We start from the raw sequence: 26,037 nt of genomic DNA on the forward strand, positions 1-26,037 counted from the left end.
AAACTCCAAAATGGAAGAACAAAAAGGCTTTACTTGAAAGGGGGGAACAAAAGGGAAGACAAAGCCTCGCAGGGCGACCTTCAACAACCAAGGGAAACTACAAACACAGGAACAAGAAAATGCAAAAATCCAAAAACACCAGAGCATAGGCAAGAACACATGGATTACGAACAAACAATCAGAACGAACCACATAACCACAAGGATCCAGCACCTGAGTCAAGGGAGGGGGAAACTTAAATAGAACACACTGACGAGACACAGGAGGGCACCATGAACAATCAGGCCACAGAGAGGGAAGGGAAAACGAGACAATTGAAAACAATGATTGGACAATTGGAAACAATCATACAATTAACGCAGGGGGAGCAGGACACAAAACAGAAGTGCCGCCATCTGGCGGCCCAACAGGGAAAATGCAGACAGGAACACAGGAACATGACAGGACACAATATCTTCATAATATTATACTAATCTGTCCCTGACAGGGTGGACTTATTTCATGGTTTATTCAGTGATAAATGTGTCGAGGTGCTTGGGGGGTTAGGACCCAAACGCAGAGTGAGGGGAAAAACTCAAAACTCCAAACGGTAATTGAAACAGACTTTACTTAACAAAACTGGACAGAAGGGAACAAAAGGCCTCGCAGGGCAACTCTTCAAAAAAAACACAAAGTAAATCTACGAAAACACCGGAAACAAGGAAAATCCAAAAATCCAAAAGCGCGTGGAAAACAGAACAGGGGCAGGAACACACGGGGCAGGAACACACGGGGCAGGAACACACGGGGCAGGAACACGATCAGAGGCACACGCAACCAAACACAACCAAGGATCCAGCACCTGAGTCCGGGAGAAGGGAACTTAAATAGACAAGACACTGACAAGACACAGCAGGGCACAATGCACAATCAGGCCACAGAGAGGGAGGGGAAAACGAGACAACCAAAAAACTATAATTGAACAATTGAAAACAATAATACAATCAAACAGGGGGAGCAGGACACAAAGCAGAAGTAACGCCATCTGGCGGCCCAACAAGGAAAGACAGACTGAAACACAGAACCATTACAAAATGGCCTGAAATGACTTGATGCTAAGTGCCTGAGCTCGACCAACATGTTTTTATTTAAGTCCAATGTCTACTCTCTGTGATAAAACATAAAACTTTTTTTTTTAATTGTGATAATGACCCAACTAATATTTTTACTGTCTAGCAAAGTTAATTAGGTAGCCAGGCAGATGTTTGTTTCTCGTTAAGCAGACTGAAGTATGACCAGAAACCAATTTAGATGCAAAAATGTGTGGTGAGATGACTGTAGAATCAACTTTAATAGATCAAATATGTGATTAGTAACATTGAAAAACAGCAGACCCCATGGCTCATCTCCAGGACCAGGGATGGGGACCTATGACCTGCAGTCAGATAACATAAATATGAAAATAGTGCCGCCTAGTGGTGATGCTGTGTGGAACTGAAATACTTCACCTGGTGCATAAACTGACCAATGTTGACCAATTGCTCTGTACTTGAAAATGACCTATACTTTCATTTTGTTAGAACTATTTAATTCTTATAATATTATAGAATATGTGTGCATACAAATCCTATAATATCCTTCTTCTTCCAGTTGTGTAAACTGTTTGTGTATCTTGTGTTTGTGTTTTGCCTATCTTGCTCCTCCCCTTCATGTAGATCTTAGTCCCTGAGCAGATCTTATTTGCCTAGCCTTGATTTTGGTCTAATGGATGCAATGTTCTTCTGTTCTTGCCCCACTTCCAGGATGATCTGTACCAGAAGTTTTTCAGAACGTCGAAGCAGCACATATAGAATCAGAGTCTATTGATAATTGTGTAAGTCAACTGTTAGTTTAAATAGGAAAGGATAGTTTGTAAGACTTTTTCTAACAATGTAATTTAGGTTAAGTACCTTGCTCAAGAGGGATATTTTCCCATGTTTGTCTGATGTTGAAGTCAAAGGCAGTCAATAAGATCTACTTCTAGGCCTAGCTGACATGGAATTATTTACGCCAAATATTTTTCTCTCATACAGTACGCTATGCCCAACATTATTTATTATTTTTTCTTATGTCTTTTTCACCTGAAAAACAGTGTGGCAACTCAGGGCAAAAAACATAGGCCTATTTGCCAATATTTATTTAAACAGAAGATGGCGCTATATTATAATTTACCACTGTTCATTATAAACTCTGGAAGTCAACCTGGTTCTCTCAACTCCCTCAGTAAAGAGGATGAGGACTGTTAAAGCATTGAGCCCACAGAACCAAATAAATTTTGTGGTCGTGCTGTTGGATTTTCTGAATGCCAGAACTACAACATAATACAGAGGAAGTAACGTTTTGGTTTGAATGAGAGTCGGTGGGATTTCATAAAATTTATACATCTGTGCTACTTATCCTCAAAGACAAAGTGATATTTTCATTTGATCATGTGATGGTTAACATCTTGATTCGATTATTTTAACCATACCGCGTTGTCTTTGGACACCTTCCATGCAAGTGTACAAGTTGTTCTAGTACATGGTACATCTAGTACTGTGGGCGACATAGCTCAGGAGGTAAGACCGGTTGTCTGGCAGTCGGAGGGTTGCCGGTTCAAACCCTGCCCTGGGCGTGTCGAAGTGTCCTTGAACAAGACACCTAACCCCTAACTGCTCTGGCGAATGAGAGGCATCAATTGTAAAGCGCTTTGGATAAAAGCACTATATAAATGCAGTCCATTTACCATTTACATGGATGGTGTCAAATCTGGACCGTGTCAGGGCTGACTGTGACCGGTGTCTCAGCAAGGTGAGGCCCAATCAGAATCACCCTGGGATGGAAGGGTTTTAAGCTGTTGAGATGATTCATATGTATATGTAATTCATTGCACACCATCAACGCTCGCTGGTCGATCGGTTGCCCCCAGGTCACCTGGTTAAACTACATCTCCAACACATTCCCTCAGATATGGAAGTCTGCAGTGTGATAAAGAAGCGGCAGCTGACATCTACGGAGTGCCATTTTTTCACCATTGGGGCCTATGACTAGAGCCTGAGGTGTTTTGATGTTTTGACATTTTTTATATAAATCACTTCGAACATATTTCGGTGTTGTGTGTTTATCCGGAGGGTAACCCCCACTGAACCCTCCCTGCATTTTTACACAAAATGGATTGTGCTGTTTCATTATTCATTTAAGTTCTATTGGTATTTTAGTAATGCAACTTGCAATAAAGTGAGATAAATTAATTCATTTAAAAACCTATTGAATTCATCCATCCTGCACACAGTCACATTATTATTTTCCATTTCAAGCATAAATTTAGTCAAGCTGACATTATTGCTAGTATGTCATCATTATGCTATGCATCTCTAAACAGATATCTCTAATATAACGTTTTAGGGCGTGGGATTGTAGTTGTGAAATTGTATTCATAACCAGATAACTAGAGGTTCTATTTCCATGAAGGGCACTGCTATCTGCTATATTGTTAACTTGGATAAGGATGAATAAATGTCAGACAAATATATAATGATGCCAAGGAGCAGTTTGTTTTGGTCCTGCAACTGTCCATGGCATTCTTTTGTATATGATTACCTGTCTACAGTTCAAGCTCCTACCCAAGAAATATATTTTACATTTCATATATGCACTCAATATGTATGCCGAAATTTCTTGTCCATGGGACCTTTTGATGAAAATGACTGCATGTTAATACACTATATATATATATATATATATATATATATATATACACACACACACACACACACACACACACAAGTGACTTTATAACTCAAATTCGGTTCAGAAATTCACAGGTTCACATAAAATACTGTAAACAATATCACAAAAGCTTTAAATATTCATCACCTGTTACCATTAAACATAAATTTTATTGTCTTGCATAGAAAATGTCTCTCTTTTTAATCAAAATTGTTATATTTTCAGTGTTTTCTTTTTTGAAAACAAAATAGTAAAATGTCCTTCAAGAAACAAAGTTCTCAAAAACAAAATATACATAGTACTGTACCTTGTAATGGCGTGGACAAAAAAATTGTTCAAATGTACTAATTAATTACAGACAAATGTGCAATAAAATACATAGACTGGCGTCCAGTCATATCAATCTTGCTTATAATAACTCTCACATGTCCTGAGAATCCTTGATTGCATTTAAAAAGTCTTGGCTGTAGTAAATAAATATGAGATATTCATGTCTAAAAATAAAATACTGAGATAATGCAATCAAACTTTGCAACGAATGATACAATAATGATATTGTAGGCAAGAATGCAGATCAGATTTAATATGAAATTGCAAATATTATATATTAACGCAAATATATTTCGAACTTTTACGCAAAGGAACACATTTTGATTCGTTCAGCCATGATTATTTGCTCAGTATTATTCTGCATACTTCTGAATATATCGAAACCCAAACGCAACGACAGCAAATAACCTAAATGTCCGACAGACGCTTTAACAGACTCTCAGGATGCATTCGCCAGCAGCTAAACGAAATACTTGTTCTCTGTATAGTTCTGTGAGTACTTCATAATGTACCGCTTGGACACAACGTATCTCCTGCCGAGTCCGTGGGATCGCGACAAGACACAGTCCACGTACATTTCCCAGAAAAGTTGAGCCAGGTCGAGAAAGAGATCGTTGTGCTTTTGGTGCAGCGACAGCTTCAGGTAGATCATTAAGTCCCACAGACCGCTAACCGTGCCGGCCACCCGCAGCTTCTTCATCTCGATAAGAGCAAGCGATGAAGAGTCCCAGCACTGCGGGTCGATCTCTCCAAGCCCCACCGGTACTTTGCTCATTGCACCAGAGTCCTTTAAAGCGCTCGGCAAAGCTGTCGCGGCCGAGAGCGTTAGCAAGCAGAGCAGCTGGGAAAACCACCCGCCACTTAAGGTTTTCATAATGACGGTGGCCTGGGACGCCTGTAGCCTATGGGGTCAGTAGGGGAAAGACACGCTTTCAAAAATAAATAAATAAATATTTTAAAAGGGAGCTAACAGTAAAGGCTTCATAAAAGGCCAAGGAGCGTCATTTGAACAGTTTAAAAAAATAAAATGTATTTTACCATGCTCACTTATAAATAAATCTATGCCTTCACATAACCTTGTGTGTAGTTATTTTAACCGAACTGGACACACGTCGTGTAGTAAATTCAATACTAAACCATTCATACAACTAATTTCTCTCTCTCTCACACACACACACACACACCAAAATTATTTGTAGTACTATATTTTAGCTTTGTACTTATGCAATGTCAATAAATGCAGTCATGTATTTAAATAGATTTGTCAAAAATGCACACTTTCACTTACAATATGACGTCCTCTCCAAATTTTGCTGTCACTGAAAGATGATCCAGAAACAATGAAGTATGCAAATTCAGCTACCCTTCACAGCTGGACGAAACACAGTTGGGGAAAGTATGAGTTGCTGTTTCATGCCTGTGTTATTTTATAGTGGTGACCGCCCACAAGCCTAGCGTCATTGTATTAGTACTATGAGCAACAAGCACATTACCGTGAGCAAGTAATGTGACATCGTCCTCAGACCGACAGTGTCTGGGTTAAGCAGAACAAATGCAAAGCTGAGTAGCATAAGACAAACACGAAGCTGTGAAAACCGCCAACGCATACAGAACTGTCCAGAACGATAAACTGCATTGATTTGGAATCACGTGTAGGTGAGAAACGGTTCCACATAGGTCAGTGATATTCAGCTTAAACATAAAGCTAATTGTAGACTCTTCCAATGCAACTTTCAGCTAAATGGACTTCATCCAAGGAATGCTGTGCACATGAAATACCAGTGATGGAATTTTGGAGTTTTACATTTGTTACCTTTACAACACACAATATATCCACAGATAGCCTATTGTAGTCTTTGACACAAAGTTACAATCTCGCCCACACCGCAATATGAATTAGATCAGGTTTGGTGGTTAGCATTCGCGAATCGCGACGGAGCTCATAAATTATTATATGTATCACTGATATAATTGGCCGATACATGATTGCCACATGTTTTATCCAATGAGTGCTCGAATTGAAGAGACTTTTCACATTTCCTGTTTCACTCGGCTGAATGTGAACATGCTGTCGTGATGGGTGAGGGGCGTTTACGTGCGACAGCTGGATATTAGTAGCTATATTTCAGCTCAGAAATTAAACAAAATGTATTGTCAGCAGTAGGGTAATATTTCATTAAGCGCATTATTTTACACTATTTCTTTGGGCAGCAGGTACAACATGGTTTGGACCAGCAGAATCTGTTTCAGGAAGGTTTGTAAAGAGCCGTGTGTTTTGCTTGCTAGCTAAGTTAACCTAGCATTCTAAGGCAAGGCACAATTGCCATGCCATCCGAGTGTCAGTCGCGCTTCACACGTTGTGATTTGGTTGTAACCCTAGACTGTAGAAAAATGTAGCCTAATGTATGGTAACTGTAAAACCTTAGGTCACTTTCTAGAACGCAACTAGCGTTATAAGTATATTTTTCTAGTTAAAGCGTGTTAGCTGTAACGTAGTCTTATCGCTCAGCGAACGTTGGATGACTTGCAAACGATTGATGATTTTGAAACGGGATCTCCGCATAGTCAACAAGTTTGGATAGAGAGACAGACGGGTGCAGTACAGTCCTAGGTAATGCTAGCTGATGATGAACTTGTACCCAATGGATATCTATCTGAGATTAATTGCTAAGATAAGGGAAGAACATAGATATTATTAATGATGGCCAGCTGTTGCCTCGTGTTCGTAGTTAACTTTCGATAATTCACTGCACTCATGATCAGGTGAAACGAAATGGAAGTTTAGTGAACAGATTTAATGACCACCTGTTTTGCGAACACGCTTCACGATCTGATAGAGAACGAGTTATAATTAAGAAGAAAACTGATCAAACAAATACGTTTGCCTAATGAACACGGTACATTTTGCACGGTACAACCAGCTGTGTTACTTATAGATTGATCTCTATGTGAAAGTAGCATTGTGTATTAGGGTATATAGCTTGTTATTTAATAGATAATTATCAAATTATTTACATTTTTATTTTAACCTAATTCCATAAAGTCAGACGTGTATCAAATATGCGTCTGAAATACTTCATCTCCATGCTAGTAAAATTGGAAAACTCCAGCTGGTCCATAAGAATATCCGATGATCATATTACTAACCAAAAACACTCAATACACGCACACGAGAATATTGGACAAAACACGTTTATATAAAAAAAAATGTTTGTAATTTGCAGGAATGTGCTTCTGTTTAAAGTGTTAAAGAAAAAGGTCTGGTACAAACATGTTAAACATTTCTCTGGCCAGCTAGTAGATTGCATCACCAGCATGTGGATAACAAATAGCCGATAACAATAAACACGGTATCCCCTTTGGTAAATTATGTTGTATCGTTCTTGCCATTTGATCTGACCTAACCTGTAACACAAAATCCTGTTTAGGCATTCAGTTATTACCTGTTGCAAAATAAAGAACAAATCTTATCAAAGTTTAAGGAAGACATTTGTGGTGGTGCGTTACAAATAGATTACATTGTTGAAATAAGGTATGACTGTTTCAATTACCTTATCTGTTCTTTTGCCATTTGCTGTGAGTATGGTGGAAAGTTGAATTAATTTAACTAACTACCCACCACATGCTGTTAAGGTCATTATTAGTAGGCTGCTCTGCAGTGTTATAACAGGCTTTTGTATCTTCCCATTTACTTTCTGTTTAGTTTAATACCTTCCTCCCTCGTAAAGAAGTAAACTCCGCAATAGATTTTTTTCTCTACATATTCAGTATAAAGGAATTCCTCTTGTCATGTTCGGGATGGGAGGGTTATATGTTCACCCTTAAGGTGATTATCTTTGACCAGCAGCATTTATTTTTCATCAAGGTGAGCTGTTGGTGTGATACCTTGACAGTATTAACACAAAATGTATTAATGTGTTATACTCAATCCTGATGTGCTGTGTGTTTGCTTTGTCAGTATGGCAACTTCGTGGACAACCTCCGTCTTTATGTGAGAGGTGGCAGCGGAGGGATGGGACTGCCTCGCCTGGGTGGCCAGGGGGGGAAGGGAGGGAGCATCTGGGTGACAGCCAAAGATGGTCTCACCCTGAAGAAAATCAAGGACAAGTACCCTCACAGACGTTTTGTTGCTGGAACCGGAGCTAATAGCAGGTATGTCGTGATTTTTATATTTCCTTCGGTTTGACTGCCGTTTCCGTGACCGCGGGTAGCCCAGGTTTGCAGGGTGTTTGGCTGATTAATTTGATTGTCGTAAATTGCAGTTCACGCCAGAAAAGGCTTAGTTAACTCTCGTCTTTGGGCTCCCGGTGACTCACCAGCGTGTGTGCGGGAGTGCATCGTTAATTCACTACGATCGTAAAAGCTTAGAGACACGCTGTGGAAAAGAGGCGTGCTGCATCTCGCATAAAAATGTGGCTCGTGTCATTCCTGTGGCGATTTGATTACACAGTCACAGCCCTTGTACCCCCAGACAGTGACGTTACCCAGAAATGAGCACTGACCGGTCAATGAGGGTTTGTCAGTGATTGGAATAATTTGACCGTTTCCCCAAAGTCATTGACTTCTTTGTGCTACTCTGACACCTGGATGGCCAAACATGCTGTGTTCTGCTGTAAATTCTGAATATAGCTAGTGGCACATCATTTATTCTACTGTCTTTGTATGATACAGTGTGATGTTTTGTATCAATGTATGTGTGATACTTTTAGATTCTGCAAGAAACTCAAAAAGCTTTGACATTCTTCTGATTGATGTGCTTTACATACCCTTTATTTGTTTGTCGACAGGCTTCACATATCCTTCAACAAACATAATGGGTTTATGACTACTCACTTTAAACTTTATAATAGCCTCTGAGCATGTCTAACTTATCTAGAGAATGTATTGCAAACATTCATCTAATTATTTGTGGTGCTTTCTTTGAAACCGTAGTATAGTAAGTATTTTATTCTTTTCTGACATTCAAAGATTGCTGGGAAGTGTGCTTGTGTATGTAGTCCAATGTCAAGTGTTTGTCAATTTATCGTTTTCATCGTGACAATGAAGAATGATGTTACAAAGAAATTTATGAAAATGTCTTGTAAGTACGAAAGTGGATCTCAGAAAAGAGAAAACGCACCTCAATCGTGGAAAAACATCTGACCACTAAATTAAGGATATCAATAACCTGCAGATCCACACCATTCTTGATTAAACCATTTTCATATGAACCTCTCTGTGTGCCTGGGGGCATTGTCATGCTGAAACCAACTGTTGGGCAAGCATAGAATCGTCTAGAATGTGATTGTATGCTGTATCATTAAGATTTGCCTTCACAGGAACTAAAGGGGCTTAGCCCAAACAATGAAAAACAGCCCCAGATCTAGAAGTGTCCAGATACTTTTGGTCATATAGTGTCGCTCACCAATAAAATGCGAGTGACGCAAGAGGCAGTACTTCTCCTGACTTCAGGCTTCGTGACCGGGACTCTTTTCACCCACATTCAAAACACATTAGAGAAAAATATCTACCGCAGTGTGAAAGCGCATAACAATATTTGTTTAGATTGCTGTTAAATTCAAATGAAAAAGTAACGTAATCAACACGGCTCAGAGAATTTAACATCTCTTCCTTCTGCCTGCGACACTTAAATTGGCTATTATAAAATAGTACAGACGTAGCCTAAGGATATGGTCGTTTTGTGTATTAATAATGAGATGTTTTGACGCAGTTAAAAAAAACTTCATAACATAATCCCACTGATAAGTTATGATTTCAACCAACAGGGCATAGGCAAAGCAAATGGAGCAGTGGTAAACATCTTGCCTAGGCACTTGAAATAGATCCAGTCGGAAAAAGAGGGCACGCCCACAAAAATGTCATACACTCTTCAGGTACAAAGCCCAAGGAGAGCATTTGAAGTGGTCAGTTATATGTCTTTCAATTAGGACAAAATCTAGTAATGTATTAAAAACATTCAGTGTTTCATACTGGTCTGACATTTATTTGTGGTGGTAGTCTTTGCACAAACATGGTCCAATACATATTAAAATGAATGAATTAAATTCATTTAAAAAAACAGTCTACAGGCACCTTTAACATTAATTTATTAGTTACCTACCACCTCCCCTCCATCATATCTACTGACTAAAAGCACAAAATTTAGTGGTTTAACTTAAGTTCAACGTCTGTCTTTCGAACTACAACTGTCTAAAGAGAAAAAAATAAAAATCTTTCTGATGAGTGACAATGACAACTTTGCTGCGTGTTGACATTATTACGTTATGAATGTGGTGCATCGCAAACAACGCACCACAGTTGCTGATTTCTTTAGTAAAAAAAGTAAGAGTAATTTCACAATACGCAGAAAAGCTGAAGGCTTTACCTGGTCCAAAGTTGTCGGCTTTTGCAATTGTGGAGCGAGGAGGGGGGGATGGAACAGCTAAATCATTAACCTCCTCACTAAGCGCATATAATTTTTTTCGCTTAGAATTTGACGTATTTTTTTAAAGTTCAGCGAAATCGGCATTTGTTCGGTAGGAGCAGGGATGTGCCGCTCCAGTGCCGCAGCGTGGGCTGTCTCCAGTCAGACGTGAACTTTGAGAGCAGATGAACTTTCTCCATTTGACTGGTGGCTTTTTTTTTTTTACTTAATCGGTGCCTCAGCGGTGCTCCCAGGCTCCCATGGTACCCAGAGATACGGCTGTGTCTGAAGAAGCCTCTGGCAGACCCAGGCCGCTCCCATGACTCGCTGAACAGGAGGGCTGATAAGCTAAATGACAGACCCCAGAGACAAAGAATATTTAACCTTCGGTGGAAGGGATTTGGTGCTCCGTGTTCGGTGTTTAATTAGAATGGCATTTGGTTGCCTGCTTCGTCTATATATTTATTTATCCTTTATGGTACCAGGGGAGCCCCATTGAGAGCTCCATTTCTTTTTCAAGGGAGCCCTGGCCAAGAGACACTACTAGCAGTCAGTTTACACATAGACCGCCATACAGAAAGGAAACCGTTGATTATACATTATACTATTCAAGTAAAACAATTACAAATGTCGGTTTTTAAGGTCTGTAGTTTATGTGAAGGGAAAATAATACACAAATGCTTTAGGGGGGAGGGTATAGAAAGATTAAAGATGGAAAAAGGTTGTGTTCATTATTTCCCAAGGTCTCCCAATTAGGCTATGTGGAGACTGTTAACATTATTGTTTTGGTGTATTTTTTAGGTGAGTTTCCCTGTCATTACTGCTTACCAGGGTTTATTTCATTTGGTTGGATTTTTAGTTCCAGCAGTTGAAAGAGGCAGGCTTTCGGACGCTTATGTCCCTAAAATCTAAGCGTCTGTTAATCAAAGCCTGCCCCTTTGTTTTTGCAAATAATGGCTTAACAAACTGCCTTATAATTCTGCAGTGGAGTCTGTTATTGTCTCCACCATGGTGAGATGTTATTTTGTTGGAAATAAATGAGCCTGAGGTGGGCGGGGTTTCCTTTTCAGTGTCCGTACCCTGAAGGGGGAGAACGGAGAGGATGTAGAAATCTTCGCTCCCGTCGGGATCGTCGTCACCACAGATAAAGGGGCGGTCATAGGTAAGTCTCTGGCTTGCTACTCACAGCAGAGCTGCTGCCATTTCAGGGACCAAACCTGGGTGTCAGAAATAGGCTTGGGACATTTTACGATTTTCTCAACACAATGACACAATGATTTGTCCTTGCGATTACTCAAGTACCCAGAAGTCTTTAAAGTTTCCACAGGAACATGACCATTGCAGAAATTAAAACTTGGAAGATGGAGAAATGATGTGTACTTTTATCACCGAATGTTGCTTAGGTTTATGAGGGAACCCTCTTTTGCAGTGAAATATGTCATTTGCCTCATAGGGGAGCTGAATGCAGAGGGGGAGAAGGTCCTGGTGGCGAAGGGGGGCATTGGCGGCGCCCACTACTCCGGTTTCCTCCCCAGCAAAGGCAAGGCTCGCCAAATCCGCCTGGACCTGAAGCTCATTGCAGACGTGGGCCTTGTGGGGTGAGAAAACCCTCTTCATTCTACTACCAGGGTGGGAAGAGCCATCAAGTTCTCGGTAACCAATAAGATCATCCGCCAGACCACTCAAAGAACTTAAAATGTACATTTAAGGTTGACACAGTGTAGTTTAGATCCTTTTCTATCTCAAGAAATTTTGACTTCTTCTGTTTAAAGCTCACTTTTTTCATCAGTGATTTAAAAAAAAAACTATTGCTTAAGCTACTTCCAGGACCATACCCTGTTCAGCTGACCCATTAGCCTGTAAACTGATGTTCATATCTCTGAGACTGTACTATATATGACAGTTCCCACCACTTTGCTTGCTATAACAGTGGTTCTGTTGATTCACAGGTTTCCAAACGCTGGTAAATCCTCATTGCTAAGCACACTTTCCCATGCAAAACCACAGATAGCGAATTACCCATGTAAGTGTCTACAATATACTTTATTATTCACTAGTGCTATGTATTTACTATATAGTGTTCAGAGCAGTGTTGAATATTAAATTTTATTTGCTTAGCACAAAGCACTGTTATAAGACTTTATAAGGCTGTTATAAATGTTATTTTCTTCCCAGTTGTCTTATTTGATTATCAGATATATAGGCAAAGATGGGTTGGTTTTGAACAGACTTTTGCCTTTAACATATTTTGCTTGACTACACATGCTAACATGGATGTGAGATCAAACCGGTGAAGTGAAACGTCAAATTTTCATACATTTTTACAGTCACAACCCTGAGACCTGAGATTGGAAAAATCATGTATGATGACTACAGGCAGGTAAGACTGCTTACCTTTGGTTTTTTTCTATTTATCCATCATCAGGACAACAACCGGACTCTTTTAAACAGGTAGCAAGCTGTGCGTCTATTTCAGGCTTGTAGAATTTTGAGCTTTAAATACATCAGTGATATTATTTTATTTAATATTAATCTTGGGAATTATGATCGTCCTGGTACTGGCCCTGACCCTGTCATTCCTCTGCTAGCCCATCAGACTGGTTCGTTAGTCTAGTGGAAGCAGGGTAGAGGGTAGGGGAAAAGTAGTTGATTCTATTTGTTCCTTTCTTAGGTGTCGGTGGCTGACTTACCTGGCCTAATTGAGGGTGCTCACATGAACAAGGGCATGGGACACAAATTCCTCAAACATGTGGAGAGAACCAAGCAGTTGATGTTTGTGGTGAGTTCCCTGGAACATATATATGTGTATATATAATTATGACTGTATTTAAATGGTAAGTCCCAGTGTGGACCACTCCTGCTGGTCTCCTCCTTTTCCTCTTGTTTTCTAAGGTCGATATCTGCGGTTTTCAGCTATCAAGCAAAACACCGTTCAGATCAGCTTTTGAGACTGTACAGCTTTTAACCAAGGTAACGTATGCAGAAAATCCACATGATGTCTTTAGTTGCATTCAAAGCTAAAAATCACAAAAAGAAGTCTGTGCATCCCACCTACAAAAATAACTAAAAGTGACATTTCTGTCATTTATGTACTGTGTTCGTAAGGAGCTGGAGCTATATAAGGAAGAGCTACTCTCTAAGCCTGCCCTCCTGGTTGTGAATAAAATGGATCTTCCAGAAGCTGAGATGCTTCTTCAGGAGCTTCTTGATCAACTTCAAAACCAAGATGGTAATTCAAAAAATGTCCCCTATTCTGTTTCCAGGGATTGGAATAATGTCTTTTTTTAACCTTACTGTATCTTCTGTAGTTAGTTTGTGGACACCTGACGTCCAACATATCATCCAAAATAATGGGAATTAATATTTGTCCACTCTTTTCTGCTATAACAACCTCCACTCTTCTGGGAAGGCTTTATACTACATGTTGGAGCATTGCTGTAGGCATTTTCTTCCATTCAGTCAGAAGAGCATTAGTGAGGTCGGGTACTGATTGGGCGATTTGGCTTTCCAATTGATCCCAAAGGTGTTGCATGGGGTTGGGCTGAGTGCAGGCCAGTCAAGTTCTTCCACACTGTTCTCAACAAAACCAAGGACAAGGGGTGTCCACATACTGTTGGTTATATAGTACATGTGCTTGGTGTCTAAATGTAAGCAGGCAAGCATACCACCTAGAGGCAGTTTCCTGTTAGTGCACTAGCCTCCTATTAGTAAAACCTGAACTGGCTGAAACCACTATACATTGAAATACCATACACACGCACCAGGTGCAAGGCTCTGTTGCCTTCACATGGACTCTTGTCTCTCGTTTCAAGATTATAAGAGTTTGCTGCCCGAGGACCTGGTCCCGAAGAGCGGCCTGGGCTTCAGGCACGTGGTCCCGATCTCCGCGGCGACGGGGCTGGGAGTGGAAGAGCTGAAGGCGTGCATCCGCGGGTCGCTGGACGAGCAGGCCGCCGCACAGACGGAGGAGGAGCGCACGCGGCGGGTCCAGGAGCTGCGAGGGGCGCGTCCTCCCCCGACCGGCCGCCCCCTCCGCCCGAGGCCGCCCGCGTGAACCTGCGCTTCAGCGACGCGAACGCCCGCCATCCAGCCCACAATTGCGGGAGCAATGCTAAACTGGCTCATATGTGACAGGGCCTTTCAGATGAGACCTTACTCTGAGGGTCCTTACTGCCATTGTTAAAGATACCATGTGACTTGTGGAAGAGATCAGGGCGGGTCTCCTGCACATCATGGGGAAATTCCCAACCTGCTGCACCGCTCTCAGTTTGGCCATCTAATTACCCCCCGATTTAACTGACTCGACCTGAGCTGTGTTCTGCTGCAACATGGCTGCCGTGAGTTATCCAGGTGGATGCCACACATTGGGTGTGGTGGAGGTGAGTTTTCTCCCTTCACTGCAATCATGGGACATTAAATAAATGCAGTCCCTTATTATCATTGTCGGTCATAGCAGTGGTCTATTGCCTACAGAAATGAAGCTTCCTAACAGTGCAGTTTGTTAAATTGAAGATGAGCTGGTAACTCCTTAGGCTGTGGTGTTTAGGCCTTTAGACTCTTGACCCAGGGGAAAACTAGCCCACACACCCCACAACAGACTGCTGCTGGATTGGTCCAGACAGCCATGAAAATGGTTAAATTACATGTGGGGCATTAAAGATGTGCACTGAATAAAGGAAAATTAATCCTGAGAGAACACCTTTGGGGCAGTTGTTTGCCAATATCAATTAATGATGGGGGTGAGCAGTTGTGAATCGGACTTGAGTGTATGAATTGGCTTGTAAATGCTCCTCCTCCCTTTGCATTGCTTTGTTAACATAAAGAGCGTGTACACTGGCATTTTGATGAAAGTTTTATTTTATATTAAATATATTACAATACTGAATGATATTGTAAGAAAAAAAATATGGGCATTGATTTTTTGCATTGTCAGTCTATGTACAGCATACAGGGAAAAAGAAAAGAATGAAGTATATAGATTTATATATCAGGAGCTGGCGATGCGGGTCAGCAGACATTAACAGGTTAAAAACACAGTGTCCTGATGCCTCTAGTTGAGCAGGCTTGTGGAATCCTGGACTGAATTGCGTGAAATACATTCAAGAGAGATGGGACCAGTCCTCTTGCCTTGGCTGGGATGAAGCGTTTCCTCAGGGCAGTCATTCAACGTCATCGGCCAGGTTTACAGATACAGACGGCAACAGTAACGCGGTAACAGTATCCCTGCAGGGATCATCCGAAGAGAGAACAGAGCGCCGGCAATGAGGCAGTAACAAAGTTTGGAAGATTTCAGAACGCCTCAACAGACAGGACAAGATGGTATTCCAAGCTATTCCTATTGGTCCAGAGGGCCCGCGTGACTCCCCTGGACCAATCATAAAAAGACCGTACGTGTGCCTCCGAGTTGGAACGCAAGCTACTCCTCGACACCAAAGAAAATGCTCTCGGCCTGTTCTTGATACCGCCTCAGCATTTGTGCAAATCTTAAGTATGTTAAAGAACGATTGGGCGTAGAAAAACAAGGCAAAACATGCAGTATAATCTATTGCTTGAAACGACTCAGCCATGACTGCTGCTTCTTTCTCCCTTTTTCTTGCCCATTCAGAAGCCGACACCTGGCATGACTGCACACCAACTTTATCTGTAAATCATAAAGATGTGGCAAATGAGCGGGAAAGTGTTCTGACAAAGGTGATCCAGTAGATGGAATCGCAGAGACCCCACAGTGATTTTGTTATTCCACAAAAGCTGTATGCTAGCATGCTCGCAGAACTTTCTCAGTTCTAGCCCACACGCTTTCCGTATACTTGTCAATTTGCATAAAACGATGAGTGTGTACCTCTGATGGAGATATGGCTGTGTAGTACTATTAAAGAGAGAGAAAAAAACCTGGGAGAGTTGTAATTGGTACGGTAAGTAAAAGAAAGAAAAAAAAAAACACTAATACTCATAGTAATATGAATCCAATATTGTAGTGATCTTAATATTGAGTACAATACTATTGCATACAGTAGTAAGTTCGTTATCAGTGCCCACGTTAAAACAAAAGCATATTCAGTAAATAACAGACAGCAGGCCTAATACATGGATGGAAAGTATCTACACATGACAGTAAGATTAATGTCTCCAGGAACATTTAAATAAAACTCCAGGTGAACGTTAAGTATTCTGATCGCAATTCTGTCCTACATTTATGTTTTTCGTTGTCCACAAGATCCAGTTTCTAAATTGGGCAGAGGACGGACAAGTCTGTTTTGGCCTGGTGTAGTTGGATCATGGGGAAGGAGCGGTCAACTTTCTCAATGGCTTGGGCATGCAAAATTATATAAATTTGAATGAACAAAAATGGAATCTTTAAGAAATTTGACTTCCAATGCAACTCTGTGAATTCCTGTGCTGGACACATCAACTCAAGTACAGTCCACAACACAAACTTTAAAGAACGACAAAAAAGAAACGGATTGTGACACTTCACGGTGTACTCGTCGGCAATTAAAAAAAACATGTACAGCAATCGTTTTAAAAAACATTTTACAGGACAAATATATATAAATCAAAAATGCTTGTATGAAATGTTGCTTTTATCAAAATATTTCTGTGAAAGCTTCATGCCTCATCAGTTATTTTGAGGAACTGTACAGGTTTTTCACATTTCACCCCCCATCCCACCCCACCCCCCCCCCCCCCACCCCCCATTGTGAACTTTACATTCAGGTGGATCTGTGGCTTCAGATGTTCCAATCATCAGAGTGAATGTCAAAAATTAAAGGTGTCAGCTGGAGCCTACACCCTTGGTCCAGGAGCCTGGTCCACTGGCTAATGGGGGGTAACAGGACTACTTTACATCATTCTTATCAAACATTTCACAAGGGTAAATTATCCCCTTAAAATGGCAATTTTTAAATAAAAATTCAAAAACGTTTGGAAAAAAAAATCTCTATTTCTAGTCAAAAATCAAAATGGTCCATACTGTACAATAGTTCTCAGACTCTGTTTTGGGGACCCCTGTGCATGCTGGTTTTCGGTCCTACCACAATTGAAACCCACAATTGCAGGATTTTAACACGTTCTTATTAATTATGCTTTTCATGTTTTTTTTTTTGGATTTTGATGGATTATTCACCTTCCTAAGCAAAGTATTCACATTGTGTGGAACTATAAATGCAATTACATGAAAAGGGGTAAAAAAAGAAAAGAAATTAAACTGGTGAATCATTAGGCTCCTCATTGATGGATGTGTGGACACTTGGCCACTAAAACGAACTATCTGATAGATAATTAATTTAAAGACAAAGCAAATAAGCCAAACCTACATTGTGTTAATAAGATTACAGAAAAATTATGAAAGAAACGTGTTCAACAAGCAAGATATTGGCTGTAACAAAAACCAGCACACCGAGTTTGAGAACCATCGGTCTACAATCACAATTCAGTCAGAGGTAACTGTCATAAGGAAGTCTTCTGAAATAATTCACTGAGTTGCCAACTCTGCCTGTGGCTTCTTCTGTGTTTATATCTGCTTGCTCAAGCAAATGAACTTTAGTGTTACTATACTTAATTTCCAATGTGAATTCATAATTTCCTCGCTGTTACATTTCCCTTTCCTGCATATCTGCCTTGCATACTCAAAAGGTTGGCAAACACCAGTAGGTATCAGAATTCAGGGAAGAACTTCCTGTCGAGGCTTCTTTGATGTCGTTCAGAAATGAATTTTAGAAGCACTAGCATGTGGTTCTGGCTGCACGGACAGTTCACAGTTAACATTGTGGAAATAAACTTTTTTTTTTTAAGGTAGCAGGTGTATACTACCAAAGAAAAAGACTTTCCTTACTGGACTGTTTCATCTGAGTGAGCTGATCAATAATACTATGACAGGGGGAGGCAGTATAGACAAACATCGTCAACTTTCTCCATTCTAAGAGGTCTTATAAGAAACACTACATCTTGACTGTGGTTTTGACCTATACATATTTACAAACCCACTCCAAAAAAACCCAGACGAGAACACGACTGGAATGCGAGCATGATTCACAGCAAGCTATGATGTGAATGGTATCGCTGATCCTCAAGAAGCCTAAATAGAAATCAAATTTTAAGGGCCTACATAATCGCCGTCTTCCACATGCTGTCCCCTACTGTGTTCGCTTTAAAACACTACAAGGAATCAATAAACAGAGGGTTTTTTTTCACATGCATACAGTGTTTTATTTCTACAGTGATCGCGTGCTTCAAAATGTTAAATAATCCTGCTTTATAGTGACCTGTTCGAATTGCATCGGATAGAGCACCAATCGAAGAGATCGTTCACACTGGACATGGGTGGGCCTGGAGGGAGGGGGGTGGGGCATCAGAGGGCAAGGGGCGGGAGCTGAGAGGAGAGGAGGAAGTGGCAGGCTTTTGTTCAGGAAGTTCCTATCTTGAGCGCTGTTGCCGCTGTGATTATTTTGCTATTTTCCCCCCTTCTGCACAACGGCCATGTTTCCTAAGCGCAGGACGAGCTCACAGACGGTGTGGTCTGGTGGTGAAATTGTACTCCTTGATGCCCAGGGTGAGTCAGCCAGCACAGCAGCGCCCCCTGGTGAGTGGCTTGGTCGGGGAGGTCCTCACATACACACCCTCTCCTTTACTTTAGTTTTCCTGTTTTGTTTCCTTGTGTTTTTCATTCATATAAAAGCAGACGAAAATGTAGTTCTTAAGTAGTTTTGCTGAGTAAATAGGGGCTTTATATTGATGTTTCCCATAGCTGTGGACCAAGAGAGAATGTTTCACTGTGAGGAGCCGCTATTAAAGTTAAGCAAAAAATAATATGAACAAATGTATATATCTTAAGATCATCATCAGTAAGCACACAATGAAAGTGATCAAGCTTACATTTGTGAAGGGAATATATGTCCTTATTTGGGGTCTCTCCAGTAAGGAGACACATGTGGTATATTTACCCTAGCGCTTTGCCGATTGGCTTTCCTCTCCTCGTCAGGAAGTGGGGGCATCGGATAAGGGTATCTCCGACTGGAAGCGATGGATCCAGTGGAGGAGGTGGGCGACTTGGCCGGCGACAGCGTCCTGGAGGAAGGGAACAAGGAGAAACGCGTCGTGCAAGGAGTCCAAAACCACATACCGAACCACACAGACGACCGAACCAGACACACCCTCAGCACAGCACTGGTCTGGATCGTCACCTTACCGTACCAGGGTGATGGTCACCATTTCCAGAAGCTTCCATCCACTGCCACTATCACCTGACCCCCCCCCCCCCCACCTCCCCATCCACAAATTCCAACTCCAGACACAAGGCATTCTTGATTTTCAGAACCTCCCGGGGCTGTCAGTACTCTGCAGTGCATGTTGTACTCAACTCAATGTCTCCTCCCTGTTGCCCCATTTCTACAAGTTGCATCAGTCACAGCGGCTGACTGCTGCCGGTGCTGGACACGTGGTGAAAATGAGGTGACGCTGAGCAGACCAGGCTGGTGAGCACAGATACTTGGGGGGGGGGGGGGGGGGTTCAGTGACACAGAGGCAGAACCATGACATCACATGACAAGCAGTGGACAATGACAGCGTAAGACGGCAAGGTACACCATACTGAAGTAATGCACATGCAGAGAGAAAATGAGGCAGGTTCACAAAGAAATGAGGACGTAATACTAAATAATAATGCCACAAAAGTGATTAGTTACATGTTAAAAGAGAGCATGAGGATGTATTGCGAAGGCCCCTCCAAGGTGTTAGTAACCCATAGAGATGGCTACAAGTCTACATTCTGCTCATTGGAGCCTGTCCAGTCTCCTCTCAAGGGTGTAATACTTCTTCCAAATTTCATTTAAACATTCCATGTGCAGCACTTAGACTTTCACCTGTTTAATACTCAATGGTCTGAAAGACTACAATGTTCTTAGTTATGAACCTACATTTGATTGAAAACACTATAATACACTGTAGTTACACTATAGATGCAAGGTACTCTTATGAGCTCTGTGAGGAAAATGATTTTAGCTTCAGTATCTAATATAATACTAGCCCCAACTTCTGGTTGTCATGTTCTGACAAAAGGCACAGGTCCAATAAAGTGCATCAAATCAGTGTTTTTTGAAACTTTATTTGAATAGATTGCTGACAACTGCAGCATCCACCCTGACTGACAGGGCACTGCTTGTTTCCTTCTTCTGGGGTACTTCCTTTGCTGAAACTGCACACCATGTATGCATTCCAACCGTTTGGATGAACTGTCACATGTAAGAACACATATTCAGAGGGACTAATAAAATTAATATGCGAAATAGAATGCAGGACCTGCGTATCCAGACCCTCAATTTTTAGTGTGTTCTTCTTCATGTGGAACTAAGAGTACAAGCAATGATCGGCGTCATGCAGATACTGTTATAAGGGGAGCTGTGATGTAGGGGGTCATGAGAAAGGGGCGTTCCGCAGTTTTGAGACGGATGAAGCCATTGGATCGCCCCTCGAGACAACGACGGGGCCAGGCCCAGCACTTTATGAACGCACGAAGAGGTCAGGCTCAGAATTACCAGCAGATGACTTAACTTGTCTGGCCAAAAAAAACGAAAAAGTAAGAGAAAACCAAAAAGAAGGGCACGAGAAGGAGGAGGTGGGGGGTACAAAATAATTTTTTGGAAATACCTAATAAACGGTCCTTCAGTGTTTTTATTCACATCTTCTACCCACTTAGTTACATAATACTCTGTTTTGAAGCAGGGGCTTAAATACCTGCAGGGAGGGGGTAATGGTGGGTGGAACAGAGAGCGGTGGGCAGGAGGGAGAAGAAGGGAGACGAGATCTCAGAGACACAACAGGGCTCGGCACAGACATTCTGTTCAGTCCACCCAAGATGCAAGCGCGCGTTCACAGTCGCTCCAAACCATATGCCTTCTCATCCCGTCTCGTCTGACTCGAAACGTCCTCAGCGAACGAATGCACAGCATGCAGTGCTTTTCCAGCTGGGGTTTTAGTACCACAGGCAATCGCCTCCAATTTGTGTGGTCACATTTTAGTGGCTGTTATGCAAAAAAACTGGCAGCAGTAGTGTACTATTTAAATGGCACCGAAAGTGGTTGTATAATAAGCAATAAGCCCTGGGGAAGTGACCGGACTTACCAAGCATTCATCAAACATGCTCTAAACGGTCACTACACCAGGTGAGCTTAGTACATCCCACCACCTACCCAGGGTCTGATTTTCAAACGCCTACTGCTATTTGGCTAAGTCTAATCGTGTATTCACATGCAAATTGTTAAATATTATCAGCAGATGTCGACAGACCTTTGGTGCCTTTGAAGTATTAACAAAAATACCAGTTCTTCATTACAGAGCTACAGTGTCAAAATACAGCAAAAATGTCACCAAAAATAATGTGGCTTATTGAACAGATCATTTGCATTTTGGTTTGGTAGCAAATTGTTACAAGCACTTCTGTTCCTCTTGATCTGTCACATGCGTCAAATAAGAACAGGCACAACCACGGAGAAACAACCAGAAAGGAAATGACACAGAGGTCAACCGTGACACTCATTTTGCAGTACACTTCTCCCCATATCGATGCAGTGTCATTTAATCTCATCATCAATCCACAAATCACATTGAAGGTTTTTTTTAGCAGGGGGTTCTCTGCCTCATTGCATTATATGGTGCTTAGTACCCGTGATCATTTATTACGGGCTGTTTATCAGTCTATTTATCAGTCTACTCATAATCTCACCCAATAAGTATGAGAAAGATTATATGAGAGTATATGAATATTGCTTCCATCTCATGTACACTGCATACAGCACATAGCCAGCTGAGGCTCAAACTTATCTGATGGCCATAGCCAATGGTCAGAGCTACTCAACACTGCTCACACCTCAGTTAAGTTTTTGAAGCAATCTGACATCTTTATTCAAACAGAGGCATGGGCTGAGGCTAAGTCTGAGACTCTTCTGTGGACTCCCCAAAGAGCGGGAAAACCTGCTAGACTGTGGCCGTGCTCTGGGACCAAAGTGGAGCAACTTGGCAACAGGCCAGGAATGAGAAACTTGCCTTTCCGAAAACACACTTCTAAGGTTACTCACTCTGTAGAGTTGGAGCGTGGGCGGAATTTCTTCCCTTTCAGCTTCTTCCGGTTGCCTCCCAGGTTTCCTGAAGAGTCACGGGATAAATTAGTCAGTACGCTTTATACACAGCGCAAACTCATCATAGATTCAGGCAAGGGGAGTCAATTGATACTGAATAGCATGGGTTACCTCCTCAACAGTGATTAGTTACCTTGCCAGGAGTTACTCCTCGGTCGTCCGTTTTCGCAGATGTCAGAGATGTGTTTGGCATCCGGAATCCTCTCACTCCAGGAATGGGACAGGCCATTGGACCTACATATCAAAATACACACCCCATCCTTATTTAAAACCTGGATCGTTTTACATTTTACTCGATGTGGAATCGTGGTTATCGGTTTGTTGTTAGATAACCCCATCATCAAAAATGGATATCCTGAAAATGAGACATTTTTGCTTGGACACCCAGGTAAGCTCCAGGTAAAAACAATTTTTGCACCATCTTCCAGAATTTAAGAACAGGAACTCATTTCTTCATGTGTTTTCTGTGTTGTCATTGGTAGCTAGAGATCACATGCCACTTGAAGCATCACACTCATTTGAAACATGAATGCAAATGGAGAACATCTTTTCATTGGAAGAACTGTAATTTACTGTTGATTCATTTTTTCACAAGGTAGCCACAGCATCACTCCATTGACTGGAAAGCCTCTGCATACAGGCAATATTTTTTGGCCTCCCTTTAGCCAGCTGGAGGTGGACTTCTGGTGTTGAGCTGTGAAACCCAGATAATTATGACTGACATTTTATAGACAGTTCTAGGCTAATGGACACGGCATGTGGTATATTCAAAATATACAGTATATTGCATACATACTCAGTTTCTTTTACTGCTTAACAGAAACCCATACTCAGTGGCACCATTTAAACCCAGACAATGCTCTCAAGAAGAAGATGGAACAGACATAGAATGAAGACAAGATGAAAAATGGCCACGATAACTAAACAAAGACAAGCAGAATTAATAGAGTTCATAATAACAAAGACAAATCTAGCAAAAGCATAACTGGTACTGCAGCCACAGATAGCCTTGAAGAACGACTGTTCAGGGTATGGTAATTATTTATTATTTATTATTTTTCGTTTATAATTGTTTTTTGATTTACTGTTTTTATGGTAGTAACTATTTGAATGTTGTCCCTAGCCAGATCACTCTTGTAAAAGAGACTGTGATTATAATGATTAATTACCTGAATCAGTTACATTATAAGCTGTTGATTGGTGATATTAAACACATGGAGAGCTGTGGTTCATATTCCCTTGTAGCTCTCCACCCCTGTCATTACCCACTGGCATCTGGATAAGAGCGTCAGCTAAATGCCAAAAATGTAAATGTAAGCAGGCTGACGTCAAAACCTCACCCCTCTCCCCTTTCTCCGAGGGTGTGCACGGGGTCATGGGACATGTGTGAAAGCGCGTTTCCTCCCTGACTCAACTGACAGATGCTACTTCATTCTTCTGATGGTGACTGGTCTTCCCTGTTGTGCATGAGTCACAGGAGTGATGAGACTCTTTACGGCTTCAAGGAGCTTGATGCTCAAAGCTTAGACCGCATGCAGAAGCATACTTCCCATATTTCCTTCTAACTTGGGAGACAGACAGTTTAACTCCATGGGCCAGTGGAGGCACCGCTTAAATGAGGCATGTCAGCTCTGTCAATGTGCTATTAACATGGGTCACACCAGCTTGCAGGAACAGCATGGCATCGCTGAATTAAAACAGTGCCGATCATTTTATTTCTGTAAAACACTGCTGATAACTTTCAAAGCTCAATGGACAGTGCAAGCTTAAGTTTGTTCCCAACAGTTCAGGGACTCTGGTGAAACTTTTCTTGTCTGATTAATGTTTTTTAAAGGAGAAGGCATGATTAGTAAGACAGACATGGACCCCAATGCACACGATGCAAAGCAATAATAATGCAGCACAGAACCTGTTTCTGCATCCATGATAAAGCACCCCACCCCATTCTCAGCTCTAATTCACCCTCAAAATACTCGTTCACTACTGTGAACCACCTGGCTCTCTTCCATAAGAGGAAAAAAAAAAAAAATGGCGCCTTTCCTTATCTCAACATGCTTTACAGTGGAGACAGGAAGCTGGCACCAGAAATGTTTAGCACCCACCAGGGGTGGAGTCTGTTCCCGGAAAGGAACTGAACACCTATTTAGAATATTTATTAAGAAGCGCTTAACCCCCCCCCCCCCCCCCACCCCAAACCCCAAACCCCCCAGATGCAGAAAGCGGTTTTGCGATCACAGCGGCGTCACAATGGGTGAGAGTGAGATGGAGAGAGAGGCACACCTGAAGCCAAACAATGAGATGTTCTGACTTATGGATGGGATGGACGGAGTGAAGGAGCACGTATAGATCTGTAAGTGCGACAGATAGGCAGACCTCTTCTTGGAGCTGCTGGCGGAGTTGCTGCTGACGCCAGGGGGCATGTCGCTGTAGAAGGAGTCGCCGTCCCCCGGCTTCTTCACATAGTCCCCCGGCGGCATTTGCCTGCGGACGCAGCGAGGTGACGTGAGAGGCGGCGGGGGAAGGGGCGGGGTCGGGAGGACACAGTCCTGTCAATCAAAGACGGGGCCCGCCCAGCCCTTTCTGACCTCTGTTCAGCTCCTTTCATATTAGCATTGTTTAACTGACACAATCTACACTTTTCATGTTGAATTTCACAGCAGTATTTTTGATCAATTAACTATTGCATAAGTTGGCTTTGTGTTGCTTTCTATGTAGTTGTATGCTACAGATAATATTTTTGTTTGATATTTAGATTCTGCTGTTTAATTTCCAAATCTATACCAGAGTATTATAATTCTTACAATTATTACTATTATTATTATTAGTAGTAGTAGTAGTAGTATTAGCAGTAGAAGTTGTATTAACACCAAATAAAAAAAATATATATATTTATATATTTTTAAATAAAAAATAAATCTCCATACACCCAATAAAAAAGACCCTGAACACGCTTAAATGGCTCTTCCATTCATCACAGCTGAAATGAAAGAAGGTCATTTGGACGCAGGACTGTTGGGTCAGGGTTTGTTCTCCTGGAGGATGTGTCATCATTAAGGTTTGTGCTTCTGTTCAACAGCCTCAAATGGAAAAGAACTGGAAGATGAGTATCAGGAAAAGATGATGTCATATATGTATGGCAAATAATTTGAGGTTATTTGATCAAAATTAGTTACATTTATTAAAACTGGGGAAAAGCTGGGGAAAGTTTGTTAAAGTATTGTGAGCCTGTGGGAAAAAAACAGCATTTAAAATGAAGATGCATGGTGGTGATGGTATAATTCAAAACATGGACCCAAACACACAAAAATGTAGACATGAAACATGGTGATAATGCAGCAAGTTCTTCAGCAGTCAAACATTGCTAAAAAGAAAGAAAGCCACGACGAACAAATCAGCATGCAACAGCAATGACAGAGAGAGAAAGAACAGTTTTCATAACATGCCCCTTTC

General features: G+C 41.5%; 3 protein-coding genes across 11 annotated transcripts in view; 1 reads left to right on the plus strand and 2 right to left on the minus strand.

The window, feature by feature from the left end:
* Positions 1-3,908: 3,908 nt before the first annotated feature.
* Positions 3,909-5,909, minus strand: LOC118212178 (protein FAM237A-like). Of its 2 annotated transcripts, XM_035389841.1 has the most exons (3): positions 5,870-5,909; positions 5,345-5,428; positions 3,909-4,958 (listed from the first exon to the last, which is right to left on the minus strand). In XM_035389841.1, exon 3 carries the CDS (start codon positions 4,928-4,930, stop codon positions 4,517-4,519), a length of 414 nt encoding a protein of 137 aa, XP_035245732.1. In that variant the 5' UTR covers positions 4,931-4,958; positions 5,345-5,428; positions 5,870-5,909; the 3' UTR covers positions 3,909-4,516. The 2 variants fall into 2 exon arrangements, with proteins under 2 accessions (XP_035245732.1, XP_035245723.1); XM_035389832.1 differs by lacking the exon at positions 5,870-5,909 and having other exon boundaries at positions 5,345-5,466.
* Positions 5,910-6,113: 204 nt separating this feature from the next.
* gtpbp10 (GTP-binding protein 10 (putative)) lies at positions 6,114-15,068 on the plus strand. Of its 3 annotated transcripts, none has more exons than XM_035402601.1 (10): positions 6,114-6,310; positions 8,015-8,208; positions 11,530-11,621; positions 11,913-12,057; positions 12,409-12,482; positions 12,787-12,839; positions 13,131-13,238; positions 13,352-13,429; positions 13,565-13,688; positions 14,272-15,068. In XM_035402601.1, exons 1-10 carry the CDS (start codon positions 6,278-6,280, stop codon positions 14,511-14,513), a joined length of 1,143 nt encoding a protein of 380 aa, XP_035258492.1. In that variant the 5' UTR covers positions 6,114-6,277; the 3' UTR covers positions 14,514-15,068. The 3 variants fall into 3 exon arrangements, with proteins under 3 accessions (XP_035258492.1, XP_035258500.1, XP_035258481.1); XM_035402609.1 differs by lacking the exon at positions 6,114-6,310 and adding an exon at positions 6,537-6,667; XM_035402590.1 differs by lacking the exon at positions 6,114-6,310 and adding an exon at positions 7,830-7,921.
* Positions 15,069-17,513: 2,445 nt separating this feature from the next.
* Positions 17,514-26,037, minus strand: part of adam22 (ADAM metallopeptidase domain 22) — a 77,652-nt gene continuing 69,128 nt past the window's right edge. For 2 of the 6 annotated variants that reach the window (XM_035402287.1, XM_035402205.1), the window contains exons 27-31: positions 24,868-25,068; positions 22,721-22,821; positions 22,528-22,594; positions 19,399-19,522; positions 17,514-19,202 (exon numbers count right to left, since the gene is read on the minus strand). In XM_035402287.1, the coding sequence (XP_035258178.1) occupies positions 19,182-19,202; positions 19,399-19,522; positions 22,528-22,594; positions 22,721-22,821; positions 24,868-25,068 (514 nt within the window). In that variant the 3' untranslated portion in view covers positions 17,514-19,181. Of the gene's footprint in view, positions 19,203-19,398; positions 19,523-21,100; positions 21,188-22,527; positions 22,595-22,720; positions 22,822-24,867; positions 25,069-26,037 lie in introns of all 6 variants that reach the window. The other 4 variants (XM_035402477.1, XM_035402378.1, XM_035402575.1 and 1 more) reach the window with 3 other exon arrangements.

This window comes from Anguilla anguilla, chromosome 1 (assembly GCF_013347855.1).
Source record: "Anguilla anguilla isolate fAngAng1 chromosome 1, fAngAng1.pri, whole genome shotgun sequence".
NCBI lineage: Eukaryota > Metazoa > Chordata > Actinopteri > Anguilliformes > Anguillidae > Anguilla > Anguilla anguilla.

Bases quoted from the DNA above. Each gene is read 5' to 3' on its own strand.
- LOC118212178 (XM_035389841.1), bottom strand. From the start codon at position 4,930: ATGAAAACCTTAAGTGGCGGGTGGTTTTCCCAGCTGCTCTGCTTGCTA.
- gtpbp10 (XM_035402590.1), top strand. From the start codon at position 7,868: ATGTTCACCCTTAAGGTGATTATCTTTGACCAGCAGCATTTATTTTTC. The intron at 12,058-12,408 runs GTGAGAAAACCC...GTTGATTCACAG, and splicing joins GCAGACGTGGGCCTTGTGGG to GTTTCCAAACGCTGGTAAAT. The intron at 12,483-12,786 runs GTAAGTGTCTAC...ACATTTTTACAG, and splicing joins ACAGATAGCGAATTACCCAT to TCACAACCCTGAGACCTGAG.